General features: G+C 55.4%; 1 protein-coding gene and 1 pseudogene across 2 annotated transcripts in view; one reads left to right on the top strand and one right to left on the bottom strand.

Moving 5' to 3' along the window:
* The window catches only part of KLHL26 (kelch like family member 26), a 29,205-nt gene extending 10,131 nt beyond the window's left edge, over window positions 1-19,074 (bottom strand). The window contains exon 1 of one of the 2 annotated variants that reach the window (XM_060092180.1): window positions 18,988-19,074. Coding sequence is in view for 1 of the 2 variants with exons in the window: in XM_060092179.1 (XP_059948162.1) it covers window positions 18,988-19,064 (77 nt within the window). In the remaining variant the exon portion in view is untranslated. The remainder of the gene's footprint in view (window positions 1-18,987) is intronic. The other variant, XM_060092179.1, reaches the window with a different exon arrangement.
* Window positions 16,065-16,145, top strand: LOC132487275 (U6 spliceosomal RNA; annotated as a pseudogene).
* Window positions 19,075-21,953: the final 2,879 nt, after the last annotated feature.

Below are 21,953 nucleotides of genomic sequence, written 5' to 3'. Positions count from 1 at the left end.
GCAGGGGGCACGGGTTCGATCCCTGGTTGGGGACTAAGAAGCCGCATGCTGCACAGCGCGGCCAAAATTTTTTTAAAAGGTGGGGAGGGGCAGGGAGGAGCAGACATCACAGGGCTGCCATGAGGCTCCCCGGCCCCCATCACCTCCTGGGAAATGAGGGACCACAGACCCCCTACTTCCCCCAGCTTCGCTTTGGGCTGGCAAGGCCCAGTGGGGGGCTACATTCTGCCACCAACCATACAAGCCACTCGCATGCCTTTGAATTGGGCCAAGTGTTTGGGAACTTGAAGCTTGGAACCACCCACAGAGCGCCGGCCCACAGCAGGTGTCAAGTGAGCCTGGCTGGCCTCTCTGTGGACACCTCACCTCACAGATTTTGTATATTCCTCCCACCCAGCCTTTAACATTTTGCTTTTAGCTGGCCTCAGTTTTTTCTTAGAAGTTCCTCTGAAAGTGTGAGGTGAGCTGGGAGGATTTCCTGTGCTTCCTCTGAGCTCTGGGGACTGGCGTGCCTATGCATGTTTTCACCAGAAGAAAGATCTCACACCAGAGGCAACTTCATCCTGGGGCTGCTTGGTCCCTGGACATATATTTACAGTGGTCCTCCATATATAAAGAGCACCAAGAAATCAATACAAAGCCAGCAATGTCACAGAAGGGGGTGGGCTGACGGTTCCTAGGAAAGGAAGCACACCTGGCTGGAGAGACCTAAGACTCAGCCTCGCTCACGATAAGGGAAGTGTGCTTGCCAAAGGACTGGCTTCACCCCTCAGGTGGGCAGAGTCATGGGGTGGGCCATCTGGCAGCAGATGCTCTTGTCCATTCCCAGCAGGAGTGCAAAGAGGGACAACTCCCAGGCAGGCAGTTTGGCAGACCTAGCAAAATTCTAAAGGCTCACATCCTTGACCTAGCAAGTCCACTTTTGGAATTTATCTGAGATATACTCACATGTGCAAGTTGAGAGATGTGTGAGGATATTTACCAAATACCATTTCTGGGGGCTGAAGATGGGAAACAAGCTAAACACCCTTTAAGGGGGTACAAAGGGCTGCCCTCTAGCCAAGCACGGAGGCCGTGCATACTCTGAGCGTTAAACACTCCTCTGCAGGAGTTAGGACACCCCGGCCCAGGAACCCCTACAAAGCCCATAGCACTTCTGCTTACAGGGTGTGGAGCCTGAGTTGCACCAAGGGGGTAGGAAACGGCCCCTTTCTGCACATGCCTCATCCTGTCCCAGGTGCTCCTCCTCGTGCCCCCAGTAAGGCTCACGGCACCTTACAAGGCTGGTTTCCTCCTCCCATCTCACTGCTGGGACAACTGTCTCTGAAGCCCCCACCGCTACCCCCCACACACCTCACAGCCTCTGGGGAACTCAGGGAAGGAGGGAGGAAGCCGGCAGGGGCAAGAGTCCCCAGCCTGGACAGAGAAGCAGGCTTGGCTGGGCGGAGGTGGGCAGGAGGAAGAGGGAGGGCCAGGGCCTGGGACCGATGACTAAGGGAAGGACCCATTACTCAGGCCGGCCCAGACAGGGGGCGGCTGGCGAGGTGGGGCCCCGGGCCCCCAGGAAGGCGGCAGCGGCAGCCCTTGGGCTAGTCCAAGTCTCCAGACAGCCACCCAAGCCACGGTCACCCGCGCTGAGTCATCGGAGCCAATGCGTCAGCAGCCGGGTCAGGGCGTCTCTGGAGGCCACTCACTGCCTCCCCAGCTGCACCCTCAGCCTGGACCTGGCCTCTGACCATGTGCCCCCCACTGTCCTGACCCCAACCCCCGCGCTGTGTCTCTCTAGCACTGTCATCAGGCACCCCCAGCCATATGCAGTCCCGTGCTGGACACGGGGACACAGCTGCTGCCTCCTTCTGGATGTCCCTGCATGGGGCTGACAGCCAGTGGGACTAGGTGGGGTAAATGCCCACCTGTGGCAGGATCCCCACAACCTCCAGGCATCCCCAGCCTGCTGAGCCCATTGCCCATGCTGTTGCCGGATCCTTGCTGGCGCCCCCTGTGTGCACTCCTTCCTGCTCCCCATCCTTCATGGGGTCACCCCCCAAATATATCAGGGGCTAGAGTCCTTGCCACAGGGCCTGCTTCGGGGGGAACACAAGGCAGGACGGCCTAGTGAGGGACAGCCACAGGAGGTGCAGAGCCACACCAACAGTGACAGAGCCCCGCGATGGTGGTAGGGGCTGCCTTGGGAGCAGCACTTGGCGGGGTGGGCGCTCCCCTCCTCCTGCCCTCGCCCGGCTGCTGGCCCTGGTCTCCACGGTCAGTTTCCCAAGCCCACAGGAGAGATATGAAGCCCCGGAAAGTTTTTTTCACTGGAATGTCAAAAAAAAAAAAAAAAAAAAAAAAAAAGGGAAAAGGCAAGACCAAGAAAGAATTTCATGGAAACATTTCTTTGGGGTTTTGTAAACTCCTTTCCCACCCCCACATGGAGCCCAAAACTCAGGCCAGAACAGAGTCTGACGGTATTGCCCCTTTAACATACTGTTCTGACATGCAAATTCCCTCACTTCCCCTCAAAACAGAGAGCACTTCCACTTTCAAAGCCAATTTTGGTTTTATTGTCCATGTGGCTCGATGGAGTACAGCAGCGCAGCGCAGCTGGTTGGCTCACACCCCAGCTGATGCAGTACCAGGGAGCTCCAGGCCACTCCGCCTTAGGGTCCTGGGTGCATCAGCAGGGAAGACACTGCACTTGGGGGGACAAAGGGAGACAGAGACCCAGAGAGGGGGAGAGAGACCCAGAGAGAGAGAAAGAGACCCAGCGAGGGGGGACAGAGACCCAGAGAGAGGGGGACAGAGACCTGGGGGCTGGGGACAGAGGTTGGGGGATGGGGATGGGGCTCTCTAGCTGCAGATGGAGAAGCACAGGCAGCCCACTGGTCACCTCTCTGTCTTATTTCCCACATCACCAACCACTGCCTCCTATCCAGCCACACTGGAAGCTTCTCTGGCTTCCCCTTCCTGCCCTCCTCAGACCCTTCACAAAGCAGGCTCACTGACAGAGCACATGCTGGGCACAGCCCTTCACAAAGAACTTCATGAATCGCTGGCCAGCCCAGGAGGTCAGTGCAGCAAGTGTCCCCTTCAAGATGGAGAAACTGGACTTCCCTGGTGGTGCAGTGGTTAAGAATCCGCCTGCCAATGCAGGGGACATGGGTTCGATTCCCTGGTCCGGGAAGATCCCACATGCCGTGCAGCAACTAAGCCCATGCGCCAGAACTACTGAGCCTGCACTCTAGAGCCTGCGAGCCACAACTACTGAGCCCACGTGCCACAGCTACTGAAGCCCAAACGCCTAGAGCCCGTGCTCTGCAACAAGAGAAGCCACCGCAATGAGAAGCCCACGCACCGCAATGAGGAGTAGCCCCTGCTCACCACAACTAGAGAAAGGCTGCGCAGCAACGATGACCCAAGGCAGCCAAAAATAAATAAATAAATAGATTTATTTTTTAAAAAAAGAAACTGAGGCCCAGCATGGCCCCCCCATGGCTGCAGGCAGCTCCAGTACTGGCTCCCACTCCCCGCTCTACTACAGCCTGCTGACTCTGCCAAGGCCACTGCTGTGCCTTCCAGGCACGCAGCTCCATGGATCAAAGGTGCGTCTGAGCCAAGGTCCCACATGTCTCACAAAGGCAGACACCCCAAGCCACTGTTGCTGTGGTTACCACAGTATTTCACAGCTCTGGGTACTGTGCTCCCAGCCCAAAGGATGGAGTCACCATGTTTTGGCACCTGGCAGTAGCCCTCAAATGCTCTGGCTGGCCAGCAGCCCCCATGCTCACGTCAGCACACTCTCCCCTGGGGCTGCTCACCCCAGGCCGGCTCCACCCTCCTCACCCCCAGACAGCCGCAGCCCCACATAAGGGGCAGCTCCTTCTGAGATGCCTGCAGCCCTCTTGCAGGGCTTGATCCCCGGGCGCTCTGGGGAGCAGATGAAAGAGCAGGGCTCCTGTGTGGACAAGTGTGGAACCCAGGAGCAGATGAAGGTCCTCAGAGCAGTGTCCCAGCAGGCCTGGAGGCCAAACCACTGAGAGAGACTGGGGGACACAGAGACCCATAGAGAGGCGAAAGAGACCAGAGAGGGAGGGGACAGAGACCCAGAGAGAGAGAGAGACAGAGAGAGAGAGAGGGAGAAGAAAATCTGGCCAGGGCCCCAGAGCCCATGTGCCCCTGAGCCTGGGCTTTTTCCACAGCATCAGCTGAATTGTTTACTTCTCCCTCCTGGTCATCATACTGGTTACTTCCTACATCTTCTGCGATAATTTAAATCAGGATGCCCAGTGCCAAGGTGGATCTGCACACCCCACGGGAGGCCAGGTGAGCCAGGCCGCCAGGCAGGGACAAAGCCTCATCCACTCCTTCCCACCCGCTCTGCCTCCTCCAAGAGCTGGGCCGTGGACACATCTAGGGCCCACTGCGAGCCCACCCTGGGAGCACGTCGCCCACAGAGACGCTCTCCCTGAGCCCTGCAAAGGGGCGCCAGGCCACACTTGCCCACCTCATCTTCAGAGCATCACCAGGCAGGGCCACCCCCCACAAGTATGTCCTTGGCTCCTGCCTGTCTGTGCCTGCAGTGCAGTGACAGGGTGACAGAAGAGAGGCGGTGCTGGGTGCTGGGGAGTACCGGGAAGAGGGAACCATGCAACCTGCCGGCACCCAGGACTGGTGGCTCCTGAGAACCCCCACGTGACAGCCAGGGAGGCTGAGGGTCCAGAGGGTGGTAGGGAAGGCAGACAGGTTCTAGAACCCACGTCCACCTCAAAAGAACCATCATGACTCCTCCCAAGGACCCAGAGAGGTGACAGGAGCAAATTCCTAGGGGCTGGGAGTAGAGGCAGGGGTGTGCCTGGCCCCACAAGTCACCAGGCTCACAATGAGACCCCACCAGCCATCCCCAAAGCCTGGCTGGGATCCTGCGCACACAGAGCCTGGCACCGGACAGCCTCACTCAGTGCTGGTTCCACTCAAGGCAAGTGGAACCACCCGGTCAGCTCCGTCATCCCGCCCTTCTGAGACGGGGACAAACCGCGTGGATTCCCCCACTCCCGCAATACTCACTGGGTTACAGCCAAGAACTCTACAGGTATGGCCCACCCTCCCACAAGCAGAAGGCAACAGTGACATCAAAGTCCATCACTCTCCTGCCTAAGCCCCCTGGGGCTCTCCAACAGTCTTGCTCCTCAGGGGCCACAGTGAGCCCAGTGCCCCTGAAGCCCAGCCGTGACCTCTTGCCCAGGCCTCTCTGCCCTCACCCCAGCCTCTGACTGGTGCCCCAGGGAGCCCAGGATGCGTGGGGATCTGGCCACTGCTGATGGACCAGAGGACCCTGTAGGCAGCACTTCCCCAGCCCCAGACCTGCCCAACTCTTCCAACTTCTCAAGAAGGAAGATGGAAGGGGGACACCCAGACCCTCCTTCCCTCACCATCAGCAAGCTCTCTGCCTCCACGTACCCCCACCCCTCCCCATCCTGGCAAGCGAGCACCCACTCCATGCAAGACTGTGGGCCCGGGGCAGTGCCAACCTGGTTCCCAGTTCGCCTCTCAGTGGGCAGCCTGGAGAGGGGTATCGTCACCATCTTACAGATAGGGACATTGAGGCACAGAGAGGTTCAGGCACCCACCCAAGGCCACACAGCACGTAAGAGGCCTGGCCAGGGTCGGTCTCTCTGTAGCCCCAGGTGGATGGGCCCCCTGATCACCTCCATGATGCAGACGGGGAGACTGAGGCTGGGAGAGCTGAGACCACTCACCAGGAAGGCCAAGCCAGGAGGTGGACGTGGAGCTGGACAGCAAGTAGGGCAGGATGTGGCTCCTCAGTGGCAGCCAGGGCAAGGGTGTGGACTATCCCACTAACCCTCCAGCCGTTATGAGGGAGGTAACCCCATTCTGCCAGGTCACAGTGGGAAAGCCCCACCCAGGCCTCCACACCTCTCTGACCCCAACCCAGCTCTATTTGTCTTGCCTGCCCATCGCTCCATCTGGTAAACCATCCGTCTGTTTCCAACCTGTCTCCTCGAAGCTGCAACAGGAGCCTCACCAAGCAGGGCAGGGTGGGTTCTGTCTCCTGCTGTGTTCCAGCACCTGGCACCATGCCCAGCATGTGCTCAGAACTCAGTCACACTTGTTGATTAAATGGCTGGATGGCTGAGTGGGTGGGTGGATGAGTGGATGGACAGATGGACAATGCGTGATAGGGTAGATGAATAGATGAACTGACAGATGGGACAGATGGATGGATGGTTGGATGGAACAGTGGGTGGATGGAAGGATGGGTAGATGGATAGACGGATGGAAGGATGGATGGATGGATAGGATGGGTGAAGTGGCAGGTGGATGGCTGCTAGGTGGCAGCAGTGCCTGGGTCCTGACTCGTAGCTCTTCTTGTTGCAGGTATCTGCTGCATATATCTGCTCTGTTTCCCCCTCCATGAAACCTCCTGGTCCAAGTCCTGGGACTAGGTATGTTATCCTTTGACTGGGCTCCACCAGGAAGCCCTCGGCAGGCTCCTCTCTGGGATGTCTGGCCGCCACACTTTACTCATGCTATTCCCCATGCTGAAGGGCCAACTCTTTCTGCCCCCCACCTCCACCCCTCCTCCCTATGCTGCACTCTCAAGCCCACTAGCTCTTCCACGCTCCTCCATCACTTTCCCTTCCAAGCCTTCTCGAAGCAGGTCTCCCCCATGACCTCCCTTGCCCTCATGGCCCAGCCAGGGTTCCCCACGGCCTCCGTGACCCCTCAAAGCCCAGCCAGGGCCCCAATGCCAGGGGCAGCAAGGGCGACTAATAAGCAGGACTCAGGCTGAAGCTTCGCCTGTTTTGTTCCCACCCACTGACAAGAGGCTGATCCCAGTAAGAGCCCATCCCCCCACATTATCCCTGCTGCACTGGGCTTGGAGATGGGGCCACATGAATGAGCAAAACCCCTTCACTCTACGAATTAGGCAAGTAGGCACATGACTGCATGGCCCCAGAATACCACTCGGAAACCCTGTGAGAATCCAGCACTGCAAATGCCAGCGTTTCAGGACCCAGCCCAGCTGCCTCCTCTGGCAGGGCAGGTATTGAGGCTCTGAGAGGGACAGTTCCACCAAATGGCATGTGCTCATGCCCAGTGGTGCTAGGCCATATGCAGGCAGACACAGTATGGGTATGGCGCAGCAAGGACATTCCAACAGCAGCACAAACTTAGGCATCAAGAGGGGCCTCTCACGAACATCTTCATTTTAGGGGGTGCCAACATCCCTTCCTTCTTCTGTTAAGGACCCCCTGTTTTCCTCAGGGAATCTTCTTCACTCTCAGCCCCAGTGGTAAGGATCAGGAGATGCACCCCTGGGCTGAAAAGGGAGAATTCATAACCCAGCCTGGCCAGCCAGAGCCTCTCAGGCCCCCAGCCATGCTGACTGAGCCCAAGATAGGGAGTGTGACCCATTCGACCCAACCAAAACCTTCCCTGGGACTTTTGTTGGAGCCACCAGGATGGAAACTTGCCTTCCCTCTAGGGTTGCTGGGATGATGGAGAGCAAGGTGAGGTTACCTTGCCCAGCTAAGAGACGGGAGTCACAAGTTCAAGAGGAATCATCTGAGCTCTGAATTTAATGGATATAAAAACTGGAATTCTCCCTGAACTTATTTTTTATGTGAACGATGAACTTTTATTTTTTAACTGAAGGGAGTGAGTCGAGTTGAGTTTCTGGCTCTCATAACCAAAAGGGGCCTTCAATGTCAGAAGCCTCTGATCCGGGGCTCGAATTCCGGACGAGCCTCTGGAAAAACCACTGTGGAGTTAATACTTCTCCAGCTACCGCCTCTCCCTGCAATGCACACCTGCTTCCTACCCTGGGAATGGGGATGAGGAAGCCTCAATGGTTGATCTGCAGGTGAGTGGGTGGTGACCAGACCCAGCCCGAGCCCCGCCTGCCTGCCCGTAAAGAGACAGCCCAGCCATCTCCCTGTGAAAGGTCAACAAGCTACCCATGCCCCCTACTGTGAAAGTTCAGCAACTCTAAATGCTAAAATGCTGGAAGCATGCCTAAGGCTGGAGCTGCAGGGCAGCCCAATGCCATCAGCCTCGGCAAGGAAAACACACACCACCCAGAGTTTCTGCAAGTGACTCACGTGGAGCATAAACATTTGTGTGTTCCCAGCCTCCCTGCCTTACGGCCCACGGGCTGCCATTACCCCTTGCACAACAGAGGGGGAGAAAAGAGAGAAAGAGAAGCCCTCCTAGGATCGACCAGACTTCACCAAGCCAGCACACAGTTATGACTTTAACTATAGTCCTGGAAGTTTTCCAAGTTGAGGCTGCCTCGGGGGTTTGCAGCGGGGCTCCCCTATATGAGTGTTGCTTCACGGGCATTTTGTCACCCCCCCACAAACCCTCCCTCAGGAGAATGTCCCACTCTCAGCTACAGTCATGGAAGATTCCGGGTGATCACGTCTCCCTGCTGCTGCTTCCTCCGGCAGACTGCTTCAAATTCTAACATCCCTTTGAGAGGAGAGCTGTCCGGATATCCAGCCCAGCCCAGCCCAGCCCAGCCCAGCCCGCTCCTGCTAGGATCCTGTCTTTGACCCCTGTGGAATTTCGCAGTTGTGGCGTCAGAAAATGTCTTCGGCCTCGATCCTTGATCCTCGGGTGACCCCCCCTTGAGGCCTTTAAAAGCCCAAAGGTCCACCCCTCAAGATTTCCTCCAGGCTGAGCGTGTTCAATTCCGGAAGCTGCTTCCCTCATAGGAAAGGTCTGCGATTCCCCAAAGGTGCCGGTTACTTCCTCCCGAATCACAATATTTTCAGTGTGTGGCGAGGTGGTCTGCGGGAAGAGCTCAGCAGCGGGGCTGCTCGGCAAGGGGTCTGAAATCACGCTGGATGCGCCCCAAAACCCACTCCGCCAAGGAATGTTAGGGAAACGCTCTCATAGCCATGGGGGATGAGTTCTGTGAATCCTGAGCAGCCCTCTCTGAAGGGAAATGGGAAAGGGGCGGGGAGGAGGAAGGGACTGGAGACTCGGGGTTAACAAGTGTTAAGAGCCCGTCTGCACAGCTGCGGAGCGGCTACCACAGGAGGAGGGCGGGTCGGCCCGGTGGGGACTCAGCGGGCCCCAGCCCCCACTTCCCCCGGCAGGCAGCTGGACAGGGAGCGCGGCTGGCCCTTTCCCCGTCTTCAACCCGGCGCTAAGATCCTGTCCGTGAACTAAATGGAGCTCATGCAAAAGGGTGCTGCTCACTGGCTTCTCTCTAACGGGACTGATTCACTGACAACACACCTGTGAGTCTCTATTTCTCTACCCGGACCCTGCCATTAACAAAAATCAGGAGAAGAGTGACCCTTGCTCGGCTGGCCATGGAGGGCCATTCCAGAAGCCTCCCAGTCAGGCCAGCTCCTCCTGCAAATCCATCGTAGGTTGTATGTAGAATATCCGCTAGACTGTATCAGAGCCTCCACAGTGAAGCCCTGCCTGCGGGGAGCACACATTCTAGGGGACACAGATCCTTAAGAACACAGAATGGACCATGAGCCTGGGGCAGAGGACGAAGAGGGGCAGACGGGGGGAGTCACGATGGACAGAGTGGCCAGGCCCCAAGGAGGCAATACAGGAGTTCTGCAAAGTTCTGGGACAGGTCACCCCAGCCGAGGGAGAGTGAGCTCACGAGGCCCAGGAGGGGCACCAGCCTGCTGTTGGAGATGTGGGCTGTGGAAGCATGGGGGCCCATATGCGGGCAGGGCCTCGCCGTGGTGGCCAAGGGGATCATGTGGAGAAGTGAATTTTGTTCTGAGACTGTTCTGAGAGTGAGGAAGCCCCCCGCAAGTGTCAGGCAAGGGACGGCCTGGTCTGATGCCTGCGTTGGGAGGGTCCCGCCAACTGGAGGTGGGGGGATAGCAGCCAGGAGGGCAAGAGTCGATGGCAGCTCAGAGCCAGGATGAGGTGGAGGTGGAAGAAGGGGCCAGACGGTGATGTGGCTCAAAGGTGGAAGCAACGCAATATGCCAATAGATTAAAGGAAGAGAGAGCAAATAAGTGTGCACGTGGTGAGTGCTCTCAAGGAGGTCAGAGAGGAGAGGCAGGAATCGAACCGGGAAGGACCAGGTCCTTGTTGTTAGAAGACCAGGGACCCTCGAGCAAGGAGAGGCACGAGGACTTTCCAGAACAGAGGGGGGACCTTGAGCCCTCTAGGCCAGATGTCCACGTCTTCTCCCTGTCCCCACTGGATGCTCTCGGGCAGCAGAGCCTCTCAAGCCACGTGGGGCCTCATCCTCCTGCCTGACGTGTCCTCCACCAGCACTCACTCTTTGGTCCATGGAAGAAACCTGAGAGCTGGTGACTCCCAACCTGGCTGCCACCATGGGTCAGCATGTCACACAAGTTTAACCTTGAATCTTCCCCAAACCCATGCCCACCTCACCATCTCCACGCACCCCCCCTCAGCCCAGGCCCCCTCATCTCCTGCCAGAGGGATCCTTCCAAAACACGAATCTGACCCAGGTACCCCCTCACCCAAACCCTGCACCAGCTCCCAGTCTCCCCACTCCTCCCTCTCACCCTCTCCAGCTCCTCTCTGCCCTCCGGACCCCTAAAAAGCCAGGCTCCTCCCCCTCCAGAACCTGCACATGCCACTTGCCTGTACCCAGAAAACAGGCCACCTCCCGAGACTCCCTTCCCCCAAGCTGATGGCACTAACCTTCAGACTCCGCTCAACCTCATTTGTAAGGAGACTCTCAGAACCTTCCTGAGAAGGCAGGAACCTCCAACTCAGCCTCGGGACATTTCATGGCAACCATGGGGAAATGACGGCCCAACTGTTTCACATGCTGGCACATAAGGCACACAGGTACGGCCCATCTGTCCGGGGGCCCATATGCCCAACACCAAGCACAGCGGCAGGCACACAGGAGGCCATGTGACCATCGACGATCGCCAGGGGAAGAGAAAGGTGTCAAATGAGTCCCGTCCACAAGAGGAAGGAGCTGGGGATGCCAAGAAGTCACCCTCCCTCCTCCCCCTTCTCCAGGGCCTTCAACCCTAAGTCTGAAACATGCCCCAAGACCAAAGGGCAGGAGTGCAGAGAAGCCCCACTTTTAAAGTGTCTGGTGGGGAGGCAGGCGCAAACCTCCAACCTGGCCTCTCTGAGCTCTCCCGTGAGGATCGGCAATAAAAAATAACCAGTTAAGGAATGTGGGATGACACACTACGTCTACTCCCTAGAGATGGTGCAATGATAGCAGAGGCTAATAACGCCTTTCTACCCCATAACTATGGCCGACAAGAAGGCCATCCCCGGGGGGTCGCAGCTACCGGATGGAAGTGGTTCAGCTATGAGACAATCAGGCTGCACAATTCAGGGCGAAGTGTGCAGTTTTCAGAGCAATTTCACATCGTGAGCTCAAGGGACCCTACCAGTGAGAAGATGAGGAATGGGGCGCCTCACTCCCAGAGGAGGAGTTGGGCTGCGTGACCCAGCCCCCCAGAGCACCTCTGCCCAGCACTCTCTCCAGCTCACCCCAGACTCAACTGCCCCACCCTAATACTCTGCCAAGACCCACCAGCTCATGCTCTACACTCTGTTCCTAGGTGCCAGGCTCACGTGGCAGCATCTGTCCTCTCAACGCTACAGAAGCAGCTCAGACTTGACATGTTCCATTCTCCCACTGGCCCTGCCGCTGTCCCTCTCATGGCCGCCACCAAGTAATGATACTACCATCCTCCGAACTGCTCAAGCCGACAACCACAGAATGAATGCTTGTATCCCCCCAAAATTCACACGTTGAGACCTATTCCCTAATGTGATGGTATTAGAGGGCAGGGCCTTCGGGAGGTAATTAGGTCATGAGGATGGGGCCCTTGTGAATGGAATTAGTGCCCTTATAAGAGACCCCAGAGAGCTCCCTAGACCCTTCCACTGTGTGAGGACTCAGCAAGGAGGCCGTGTCTATGAACCAGGAACCAGACACCAAATCTGTCGGCACCTTGATTTTGGACTTCTCAACCTCCAGAACTTCAAGAACTAAATTTCTGCCATTTATAAGCCACCCAGTCTATGATATTCTGTTATGGCAGCCCAAACAGACTAAGATACCAACTTTCTCTTCCCAACCTGCCACATTGGCTCCTTAGCAAGACCTGCCAAACACCCCATGATCCCTTCTTGGTCCACGTAGGCACAGCGGACAGAATGCTAACAGCTTCAGGACCGTAGGGCAACACTGCCACTTCCACACTCACACACACACATGTGCAACATGCTGGGCGTCCTCTGAGCATACCCTCACCCTAGTTTGCTTCTTCCCAGCTACCCTGCCCAGTGGGTCCAGGGTCCCACTTCCCAGATGAAGACTAACACACAGAGGGTTGCAGATGTGCCCAAGGCACGCAACAAGCATGTGGGTCTGATGAGGTGCCTGATGCCACCAGATCTCCCAGAATTCCTAGGAGGAGTTGAGTTTCTGTCTCTGAAGGGTCAAATTCCTGTCTCTCCCTCTCAGCTGAAGAGAGGATGAGGCCAAAGGAACAAGAATCTTCTCAGAAGGCCAAATCATTGCCCAGTCTTTCACACAGGGGTTGGGGGGCTGTACTCTTCCAGAGCCTCAGGGATTAGTGGAGACAATCTAGGGTGCAGCCAGAGAGGGCTTGTTAAGAAAGTTTAAACAAGCAAAGGCCACCAAGCCAGGAGCAGACGCCTCAGCTGAACTGTGCCAAACCCACTCACACTGTGTCCCAGTCACGACTTCCCAGAGAAACACCTGTGACCGGCGTGGCCCTCACCCAGATACTCCTGCCTCACCCCCAAAGAAGCAGAGTGAATCAACGAGACTGGGCCCCATCCAGACACCTTTAGGAAAGATGGGCGGTGAAGAGAGGATGCCAAAGGCCCAATGTCTGAAGAAACTTAGTGGTGAGAAGGTTCCTCCAGAACTAGGCAGGCCAGGTACCTCACAGCGATGGAATTTTAGCTGGGGAGGTGTGACTCCTGGGAGAGTTCCTCCACCCCCTCACAACACACTGTAAACCTCCTCTCTCTCCAGAAGCCTGGAACCCCTAAAGGGCCTGAGGTGGAGCTGAGAGGGGGCCTGCTGCAGAACAAGTTTCTTTTGTGTGAGTGAGCCTGCAGCTAGGACCCCACCTCCCCTCAGCAAGCGCCCAGCCAAGGCAGCCATGCTCTGTCCATCCCAGAGGTTCGGCTTGGTCATTAACGACCATCTCTACTAGGCAACGGGTTTTTTGTTGATCCCTCGAGATAGGAAGGAAGGAGAATAAGCTTTTCTCTTTCTTTTTTCCCCCTTGGTTGCAGAAAAGTGAAGTTGGAACAAACAAGTTATGTAATGCTGGGGGCGGCTGGGGGAACGCAGTCCCTCCTAAGGACAGTTTTTCGAGTTGTGGGACCGTTGGAAGGGCCAAGGGGAAGACAGGAACCGCCCCCACCCCTGGCCAAATGACAAAACCCTTCATGGGACAAAAAGGCAGATGCAGGCACCACCTGGAAGGCTGGAAAACCAGACTCACAGACAGGGCCAGCCTCCCCCCATCCCTGGCAGGCCCACAAGTCTCCCCGAGAAGGCAAGGGACAGACCTGACCACCTAGAAGGGACTTCCTACCAACCAGACTACAAGCCCTAGAGAGCTTTTCCACACTCCATTCATCCATCCCTCTCTCCCAGCCATATTTCTTTTTTTTTTTTTTTTTTTTGGCTGCTCCAGGTATTAGTTGCAGCATGCGGACTTCTTAGCTGCGGCATGCAGACTCTTAGTTGTGGCGTGCATGCAGGATCTAGTTCCCCAACCAAGGATCAAAACCAGGCCCCCACATTGGTACCACAGAGTCTTACCCACTGGACCGACCACCAGGGAAGTCCCCCAGCCATATTTTTTGAACACTTCTTTCCTCTGGGCTGCCCGTGCTCCAGGCATACAAGACCAAGACTACACGAGACAGACATGCTCTTTACCCTCAAGGCATTTCCACTAATAAACACACCAAGTAGTGTTGGGTGGTGACTGCATGTTCAAGGACACACAATAGCCATAGGACCCAGCAATTCTGCTCCTGGTATATACCCCTAAGAACTGAACACAGGTGTTCAGACAAAAACCTGTACATGCATGTTTATAGCAGCATTATCCAAAACAGCCAAAAGGTAGAACCAACCTAAACGTCCTTCAGCTAGTGAACGAATAAACAAAATGTGGTATGTCCACACAATGGAATGTTATGCAGCCATAAAAAGAAATGAAGTACTGACACACATTATACTGTGGATGAACCTCGAAAATATTAATGTGGAGTGAAAGAAACCAGACACTGAAGGTCACATGTGGTATGATTCTATTTATAAAACAGGTAAATTTAGGGAATTCCCTGGCGGTCCAGTGGTTAAGACTCTGTGCTTCCACTGCAGGGGCATGGGTTCCATCCCTGGTCGGGGAACTAATAATACCTTGCATAGTCGCGTGGTGAGGCCAAAAAAAAAAAAAAAGGTAAATTTACAGAGACAGAAAGTAGATGAGTAGGGGCTTCCCTGGTAGTGCAGTGGTTAAGAATCTGCCTGCCAATGCAAGGGGCACGGGTTCGAGCCCTGGACCGGGAAGATCCCACACGCCGCAGAGCAACTAAGCCTGTGCGCCACAACTACTGAGCCTGCGCTCTAGAGCCTGTGAGCCACAATTACTGACCCCGCATGCCACAGCTACTGAAGCCCACGTGCCTACAGCCAGTGCTCCGCAACAAGAGAAGCCACCGCAATGAGAAGCCTGCACACAGCAACAAAGAATAGCCCCCACTCGCTGCAACTAGAGAAAGCCTGCGTGCAGCAACGAAGACTCAACACAGTCAAAAATAGGGCTTCCCTGGTGGCGCAGCGGTTGAGAGTCCGCCTGCCGATGCAGGGAACACGGGTTCGTGTCCCGGTCTGGGAAGATCCCACATGCTGCGGAGCGGCTGGGCCCGTGAGCCATGGCCGCTGAGCCTGCACGTCCAGAGCCTGTTCTCCGCACCGGGAGAGGCCACAACAGTGAGAGACCCGCGTACCGAAAAAAAAAATTTTTTTTTAATAATAATAAATAAATTAATTAATTTTTAAAAAAAAGACAAACCGGGCCTCCCTGGTGGCGCAAGTGGTTAAGAGTCCGCCTGCCGATGCAGGGGATACGGGTTCGTGCCCCGGTCTGGGAGGATCCCATATGCCGCAGAGCGGCTGGGCCCGTGAGCCATGGCCGCTGGGCCTGCGCATCCGGAGCCTGTGCTCCGCAACGGGAGAGGCCACAACAGTGAGAGGCCCACATACCGCAAAAAGAAAAAAAAAAAAAAAAAAAAGACAAACCAAGTAAAAAATGGACAAAAGATTTGAAAAGACACTTTACCAAAGATCTGAATAGCCACTGAGACCATGAAAAGATGTCCAACATCATTAGTTATTAGGGATATGCAAAATGAAACCAAAATAAGATACCAACATACACTTAGAATCGCTAAAATTAAAGACTGGCCACATGAAGTGTTGGCAAGGATGGGGAGCAGCTAGAACTGTTGCACATTGCTGGTAGGAATGCAGTTATGGTGCAGCCACTCCAAACAACTCAGCAGTTTCTTGAAAAGCCTATAGTGCAGAGGGACTTCCTTGATGGTCCAGGGGGTAAGACTGCACTCCCAATGCAAGGGGCCCGGGTTAGATCCCTGGTCAGGGAACTAGATCCCACATGCATGCCACAACCAAGAGTCTGCATACAAGAGTAAGAAGTCCGTACGCTGCAGCGAAGATCCTGCGTGCCGCAACTAAGACCCAGAGCAGCCAAAATAAATAAATAAATATTTTTTAACAAAACCTATGGTGCTTGCTTCGGTAGCACATATACTAAAATTGGGGGCTTCCCTGGTGGCACAGTGGTTGAGAGTGCGCCTGCCGACGCAGGGGACACGGGTTCATGCCCCGGTCCGGGAAGATCCCACATGCCGCGGAGCGGTTGGGCCTGTGAGCCATGGCCGCTGAGCCTGCGCGTCTGGAGCCTGTGCTCCGCAACGGGAGAGGCCACAACAGTGAGAGGCCCGCGTACCGCCAAAAAAATAAAAATAAAAAATAAAAATAATAATAAAATTGGAACTTATCATGGCCCCTGCACAAGGATGACACTCAAGTTCGCAAAGCATTCCATATTTTTTAATCTAACCTCAAAAAATAGGAAGCAAGGGGCTTCCCTGGTGGCGCAGTGGTTAAGAATCCGCCTGCCAACGCAGGGGAAACAAGTTCGAGCCCTGATCGGGGAAGATCCCACATGCCGCGGAGCAACTAAGCCTGTGCGCCACAGCTACTGAGTCTGCGCTCTAGAGCCTGCGAGCCACAACTACTGAGCCCGCGTGCCACAACTACTGAAGCCCGCAAGCCTAGAGCCCATGCTCCTCAAAATGAGAAGCCACAGCAATGAGAAGCCCGTGCACCGAATGAAGAGTAGACGCCACTCGCTGGAACTAGAGAAAGCCCGCGCGCAGCAACAAAGACCCACCACAGCCAAAAATAAATAAGTAAATAAATTTATTTTAAAAAAATAGTAAGCAAAAGTACAAAGATTCAATGAACAATTTTTTATATTTTCTGGGATGGGGAGGCCCTACTTGTTAAGAACCTCAATTGCTAAGGTGAAGGGTTACGCTACAATGTGCTTCATTGATTTCCTCTGCCTCTTTTGCTCTGTTTTATTACAACCCCTAATATGTTCATCACTCTAGTATTTGTAGAAAGATGTTTTGTATTTTGCCACATCATGATAATAACAGTCCCGGTTTGACTGGCTGGTTTATAAGTTTAAGTACAAATAAATAAAAGATCCATTTTACCTTGAAAAAAATAAAAGAAACTTAAACCTACACCTACCATAGGACCCAGTCATTCCACTCCTAGGTATTTACCCAAGAGGATGAAAGTATATGTCCACACAAAGACACATACCCAGATGTTCACAGCAACTTTATCTGCAATTGTCAAAATGGAAACAACCCAAATGTCCATCAACCAGTAAATGGATAAACAAATTGTGTTCATCCATATAATGGAATAGTAGGCAGCAGTGAAAAAGGACGAACTTCTGATACTTGTGACAACACAGATGAAACTTCAAAAATATTCTGTTAAGGGACAGAAGCCAGACACAAGAAGCCACATATTATATGATTCCATTCATGTAAAATTTCTAAAAAGACGAAACTACAGAGAGCGAAAGCAGATCAGAGTGTGCTTGAGGCCAGGGGTGAGAGAAGGGTTGACTGCAACGGGCTTGAAGGAATTCATTGTGGTGGTGGACGTGTTCTGAAAACCTGGATTGTGTTAATGTGTACATAACTCTATAAATTTATTAAAACTCAGTGAGGAGACTTCCCTGGTGGTCCAGTGGTTAAGACTCCATGCTCCCAATGCAGGGGGCCAGGGTTCAATCCCTGGTCAGGGAACTAGATCCCACATGCCGCAAAACCCCACTTGCTGCAACTAAAAGATCCCGCATGTGGCAACGAAGATCCTGTGTGCCGCAACTAAGACCCGGTGCAGCCAAAAAACCAAAAAACTCCAAAAAACTCAGTGAACTGTTCAGCTAAAATGAGTGAATTGTATAGCATGTAACGAGTTATACCTCATTCTTGCCCTAGGTTATCCCTAGCCAGGGCTCAAAGCAGGGACTAGGGTTCACTGTCCCTTACGTGCCACCTCATACCGGTCACCAAATCCTGTCCACTCTACCCCCTGAATGTCTTCACAAATCCCCTGATCTCTCTTTGCTCCCCACTACAGGCCTCCAAAGCCCAACTCATGCACCCGGACCCTCAGGCCTTTCTGAGGCACACGAGTATAGACCATTTCATCATTTATCACGCTGACGGAAATTATTTGCTCCCATAAGCTCACCAGCAAGAAAAAGTCCGAATTTCTTCCTTGGCCAGCCAAGGGTAGCAGACTGTCCTGGGGGACCGGGATGAGAGGGTCTAGACTACTCTGGCCTTGTGCAATGGGAAGAGGGAGGGAGGTCTTACATCCTAAGGCAGGTGTTCTTTCCCTCTGAGAACCCAGAACAATGCATAAAAATACCTTCAATTGCTATGCCAATTCTGCGGTTCAAACAACCAGTCTCAGGACTTGTCCAAAGGGAAAGGGGGCCTCTCTCAGACCAAAAGGGGTGAATTCTTCCACCGTGATCTGAGGGCAAGACCTTGCTTCAAGTTCTTTGAATGGGATTTACACCCCATGGGGCTTGGAGGGAGGAGCCACAAGGACAGACCCTTCTCATGTATTTTTTAAACCTTCAGCGCTCTCTCACCATCTTCAGGCTTCCCAAGATCCACTCTAGCCCCTCAGGACCCCTGGGACCCCAAGACCTCTCCCTGCCAATCAGGACTCACTGGGACCCCCAGGGCCCCTCAGCTCCCTTTCTCAGGTTCTCCCTGGTCCCTCAGGCCTCTTTCAGGCCCTTGGGTTCACCTGAGCCTCCTACTCCCAACCTTCTACAGTCCTCACCCCTCCCAGGTCCCCTCAGCATGTCCTCAGGACCACCTTTAGAAAACTCAGGGTCCTTCAGTACCCTCCAAGAAGCCGTGGGCCTCAGCCCTCCAAATTCCCCTCAGCCCCTCCTCAGAGTCTCCCAGACAGCCTCAACAACCTCAAGGCTTCCTATAGCCCCTGCTCAGGACCTCCCTGCTTCTCAGACCCCTTGGCATCCCCAGTTCCCCCATGGCCACATCACAGTCAGGAGCCCCTGGGTTTCCTTTCAGATCTCCACACCCCTCAAAGCCCTCTCAGGCCCCTAGGGCCGCATGCAGACGCCTGGAGGCCCTGGGGCCCCCAACCCGCCTTCGGATGACCCGTGAACAGCCCTCAGTCCCCTCAGTACTTCATAGCCACCTGAAGTCCGCAGCCCCCGTAAAAATCCTCGAGCCTGACCAGGCCGCTCCTCCAGGACTCCCCTTAGGTCACTCCAGCCCCGGGGCAGGTGCAGGCCCACCCTGTGGGCTGGTTCTCACCTGTTCCGGCGCTCGGGGCCCGGGCCCGCGCCGAAGCCGCCGCCACCAGCGCCACCACGGCCACCGGACGCCGCCATCTTCCCGCCGCCGCCACCGCGCGTGCTAGTGACGGGAACCGCGCGCGCCGGCCCGGGAGACTAAGTCTCGGGGGGTGGGGCGGGGCCTGCTCTGCGGAGGGGCGGGGCCCTAGGCGAGGGGCGGGGCCGGGTCTGAGGAGGAAGCGGGTCCTGGGCCGCGAGGGGGCGGGGTCTGCGGATGCGCGGGGGCGGGCAAAGGCAAGTGCCGGTTCAGCTGGAGGGGGGGTGGGGCCTGGGGAGAGGGGCGGAGTCTGGGACGAGGCACGGTCGTGGGTTTGAGGAGGGACGGGAGACTGGTGGGACAGGGACAGGGGGCGGGGGGCATGGTCTACGGAGGGACGTGGCCCGAGTAGGGGGAGGGACCTGTATGGGAGAGACTGGGCAAAGGAAAACTGTGCGTGTGGGGGCGTGGCCTGGGGGGGGCGAGGAATGAGGCGAGGGTGGGACGCAGCTAGGAGTAGGGGCAGCCCGGCCGTTAAGTGCTGTACTTCAGGAGCGGGGTTGGCTCTGGGAAAGGGGAGCGGCGGAGCTGAGCCGAGATGAGGGGAAGGACATGGAGAAACTGGTCGAAGAAATCTTAGAACCACCCCCTCTCTCCTTCCAGGGTCACTCCCTCGCCAAGACCTCCCTCAGACTCAGGAACTCACCTGGTGCCCAGGCCTCAGACTTCCAACCCATCTTTGGGTCCCAGCCCTCCCCCATCTTCCCAGAGCCTCCTCTCTCACACCCAAGAACCTCCACCTTCAGATTCCAATCATCTGCCCTCAGATCCCCAAACCTCCTGCTTCACCCTCAGTTGTGGTTCCCATACCCCCAAACCCCTGCCCTCAGTTATCTCCCCCATCCTCCACTCAAATCCCAACTCCACTCCCCCAAATCCTTGCCCACAGACCCTTCAAACCCACACTTACACCCCCAAAGTCCATTCCACCAGACCCAACCCCCTTGGACCTCCCAGCTCCAGTGCTGCAAACACCCCAGTCTTCAGCCAGGGCATGAAGTCCTGCATCTGTTTCCTTACTTTTTCTCTTTGTTCTTCCTTCTTGCCTCCCTTTCCTCTCCTCCCTTCTGGACCCTATGGAGCCCAGAGCCAAGAAGGTAAAGTTTCCAGAGCCTTTGAGGCCACCCCCCACCCCACCCCCAACCCACTGAACGCCTAGAATCTTCACCCTGGAAGGGTCCAAGCTTCCAGGATTTTCTCTCCAGCCTTGAACCCATTTATTCTTTCACCTTCTGAGTTGGAAAACCCTCCCTTGTGCAGCCTCAGACAGGGTCCAAGGGTCCAAATGGGGCTCAGAGCCTTCCTGCAGTCAGCGCTGGGGAAAGGGGGTGGACATGGGGCTGGAGGGCCCAGAGGAGGAAGCAAGGAGCCTCCCTGGGTGGGCTTCTTCAGGTAGAACCAGATGCAACTGATCCATCTCCAGCAGAGGGTCGGGTACACAGTAGGTACTCAATCATTTGTGTAAAATGCTCAGGACACTGAAAGTTGATAGATACCAGGTGCTGAAGGGCCCTGCTAACTCCTCCAGCACACAATAAGCGCTCGATAAATATTGAATGTGTGAGAGCATGAGCAGCTCACGTTCCGGCTAGCTCTGCACACATCCCCTCACCTGCCTGTGGTCTGCCTGCCACTTGAGCCTTTGTTCTGGATGAACCACATGCAGGCATCAAACCCCGCTCAGCAGAGACCTTCAGCTCACACAGCCGACACATACAGCTGTAGTCAATGGCATCCATATGCACCCACACTTCATAAACACACAGATTTGACCCACATGTCAGACGCACAGTCAAAGATAAGCAAGAAGAGGTTCACTGGGCCCCTGGCTGCAAGCTTACAGGTAGCACACTGCAGACACATGGTCTGTGGACACACTAGTTACTTCAAGATCACATAGCACAGGACAGCCAGTGCAAAGGCCCTGAGGTAGCATGCCTGCAGTGCTGCCTGGTGGGGGAAAGTGAGGGAGAGGGAGAGGGAGAGGGAAGGAGAAGATGAGGTGGGCAGCCACGAGGGGTGGTCTAGGTCATGGAAGGCCTTGTGGACCACTGTGGAGGCATTTTCCCTGTGTGAAATGGGGGTGGGGAGTGGGGGCTAGTGAGCAGAGGGAGTATAACCAACACTGACAGTTGGAGGCAATATCTTGACTTAGAGACATTACTTAGGAGGCAAGGTTTCCTGGCCAAAAGTTGGTGCTCTTCCCATGGTGGTGGCCAGGGAGGAATGGGAGGCAATCCTTGCCAGGATGTACTTTGCAGGTGGAGCCAACAGGTGATACAGCAGATGGGATGTCGGGGGGCAGGCAGAGCGAGGCCAGGGATCCTTCCCCCAGGGTTCTTGGCCTGAGCCCAATGGGCTGCAATACCTGGAATGCGTCACGGGCAGGTGGGGACAGAGAGGACCCAGGAAGGTTACTGCACACAGTCATCCAATAATGATGATCTATGGTCTGGCAGAGCCCACAGGCAGGGACATGGCAGACAGCGTCTGCAGGCCTGGCCACCATCTGGCCCACAGCTGGCACAGCTCTCCCAGAGGCAAGGGCTCACCACCTGCTCCCCGCTCCAGACCAGCTGTGGGACTCATGGCCCCAGGTCGGATCTGGGAGGCCTCCTTATAACCCCCAGCTGTTACAGAGGAGGAAATTGAGGCCTGAGGGATAGGAGATGCCTTGCTTTCCTACAGCCTCATGCTGGGGCCTCATCCACGCTGTCTGCCCTTCACCATTGAGTGGCCTCAGAGCAAGCTGCTGACACTCGGGCGCCTCCTTCTGCTTCTCTATAAACCAGAGAGGTCACCATCAAGTAAATTCTCACAATCTTTGCTATTACCCTTAGTTGTGCATCAACTTCTTATGAGCCTCGAGGCCTTGAGTGGGTTGCTCC

The sequence above is a fragment of the Mesoplodon densirostris genome, chromosome 3, assembly GCF_025265405.1.
Source record: "Mesoplodon densirostris isolate mMesDen1 chromosome 3, mMesDen1 primary haplotype, whole genome shotgun sequence".
Taxonomy (NCBI): domain Eukaryota; kingdom Metazoa; phylum Chordata; class Mammalia; order Artiodactyla; family Ziphiidae; genus Mesoplodon; species Mesoplodon densirostris.
Note: the sequence above shows the minus strand (reverse complement) of the source record. Positions and strands in the feature narration are given on the sequence as shown.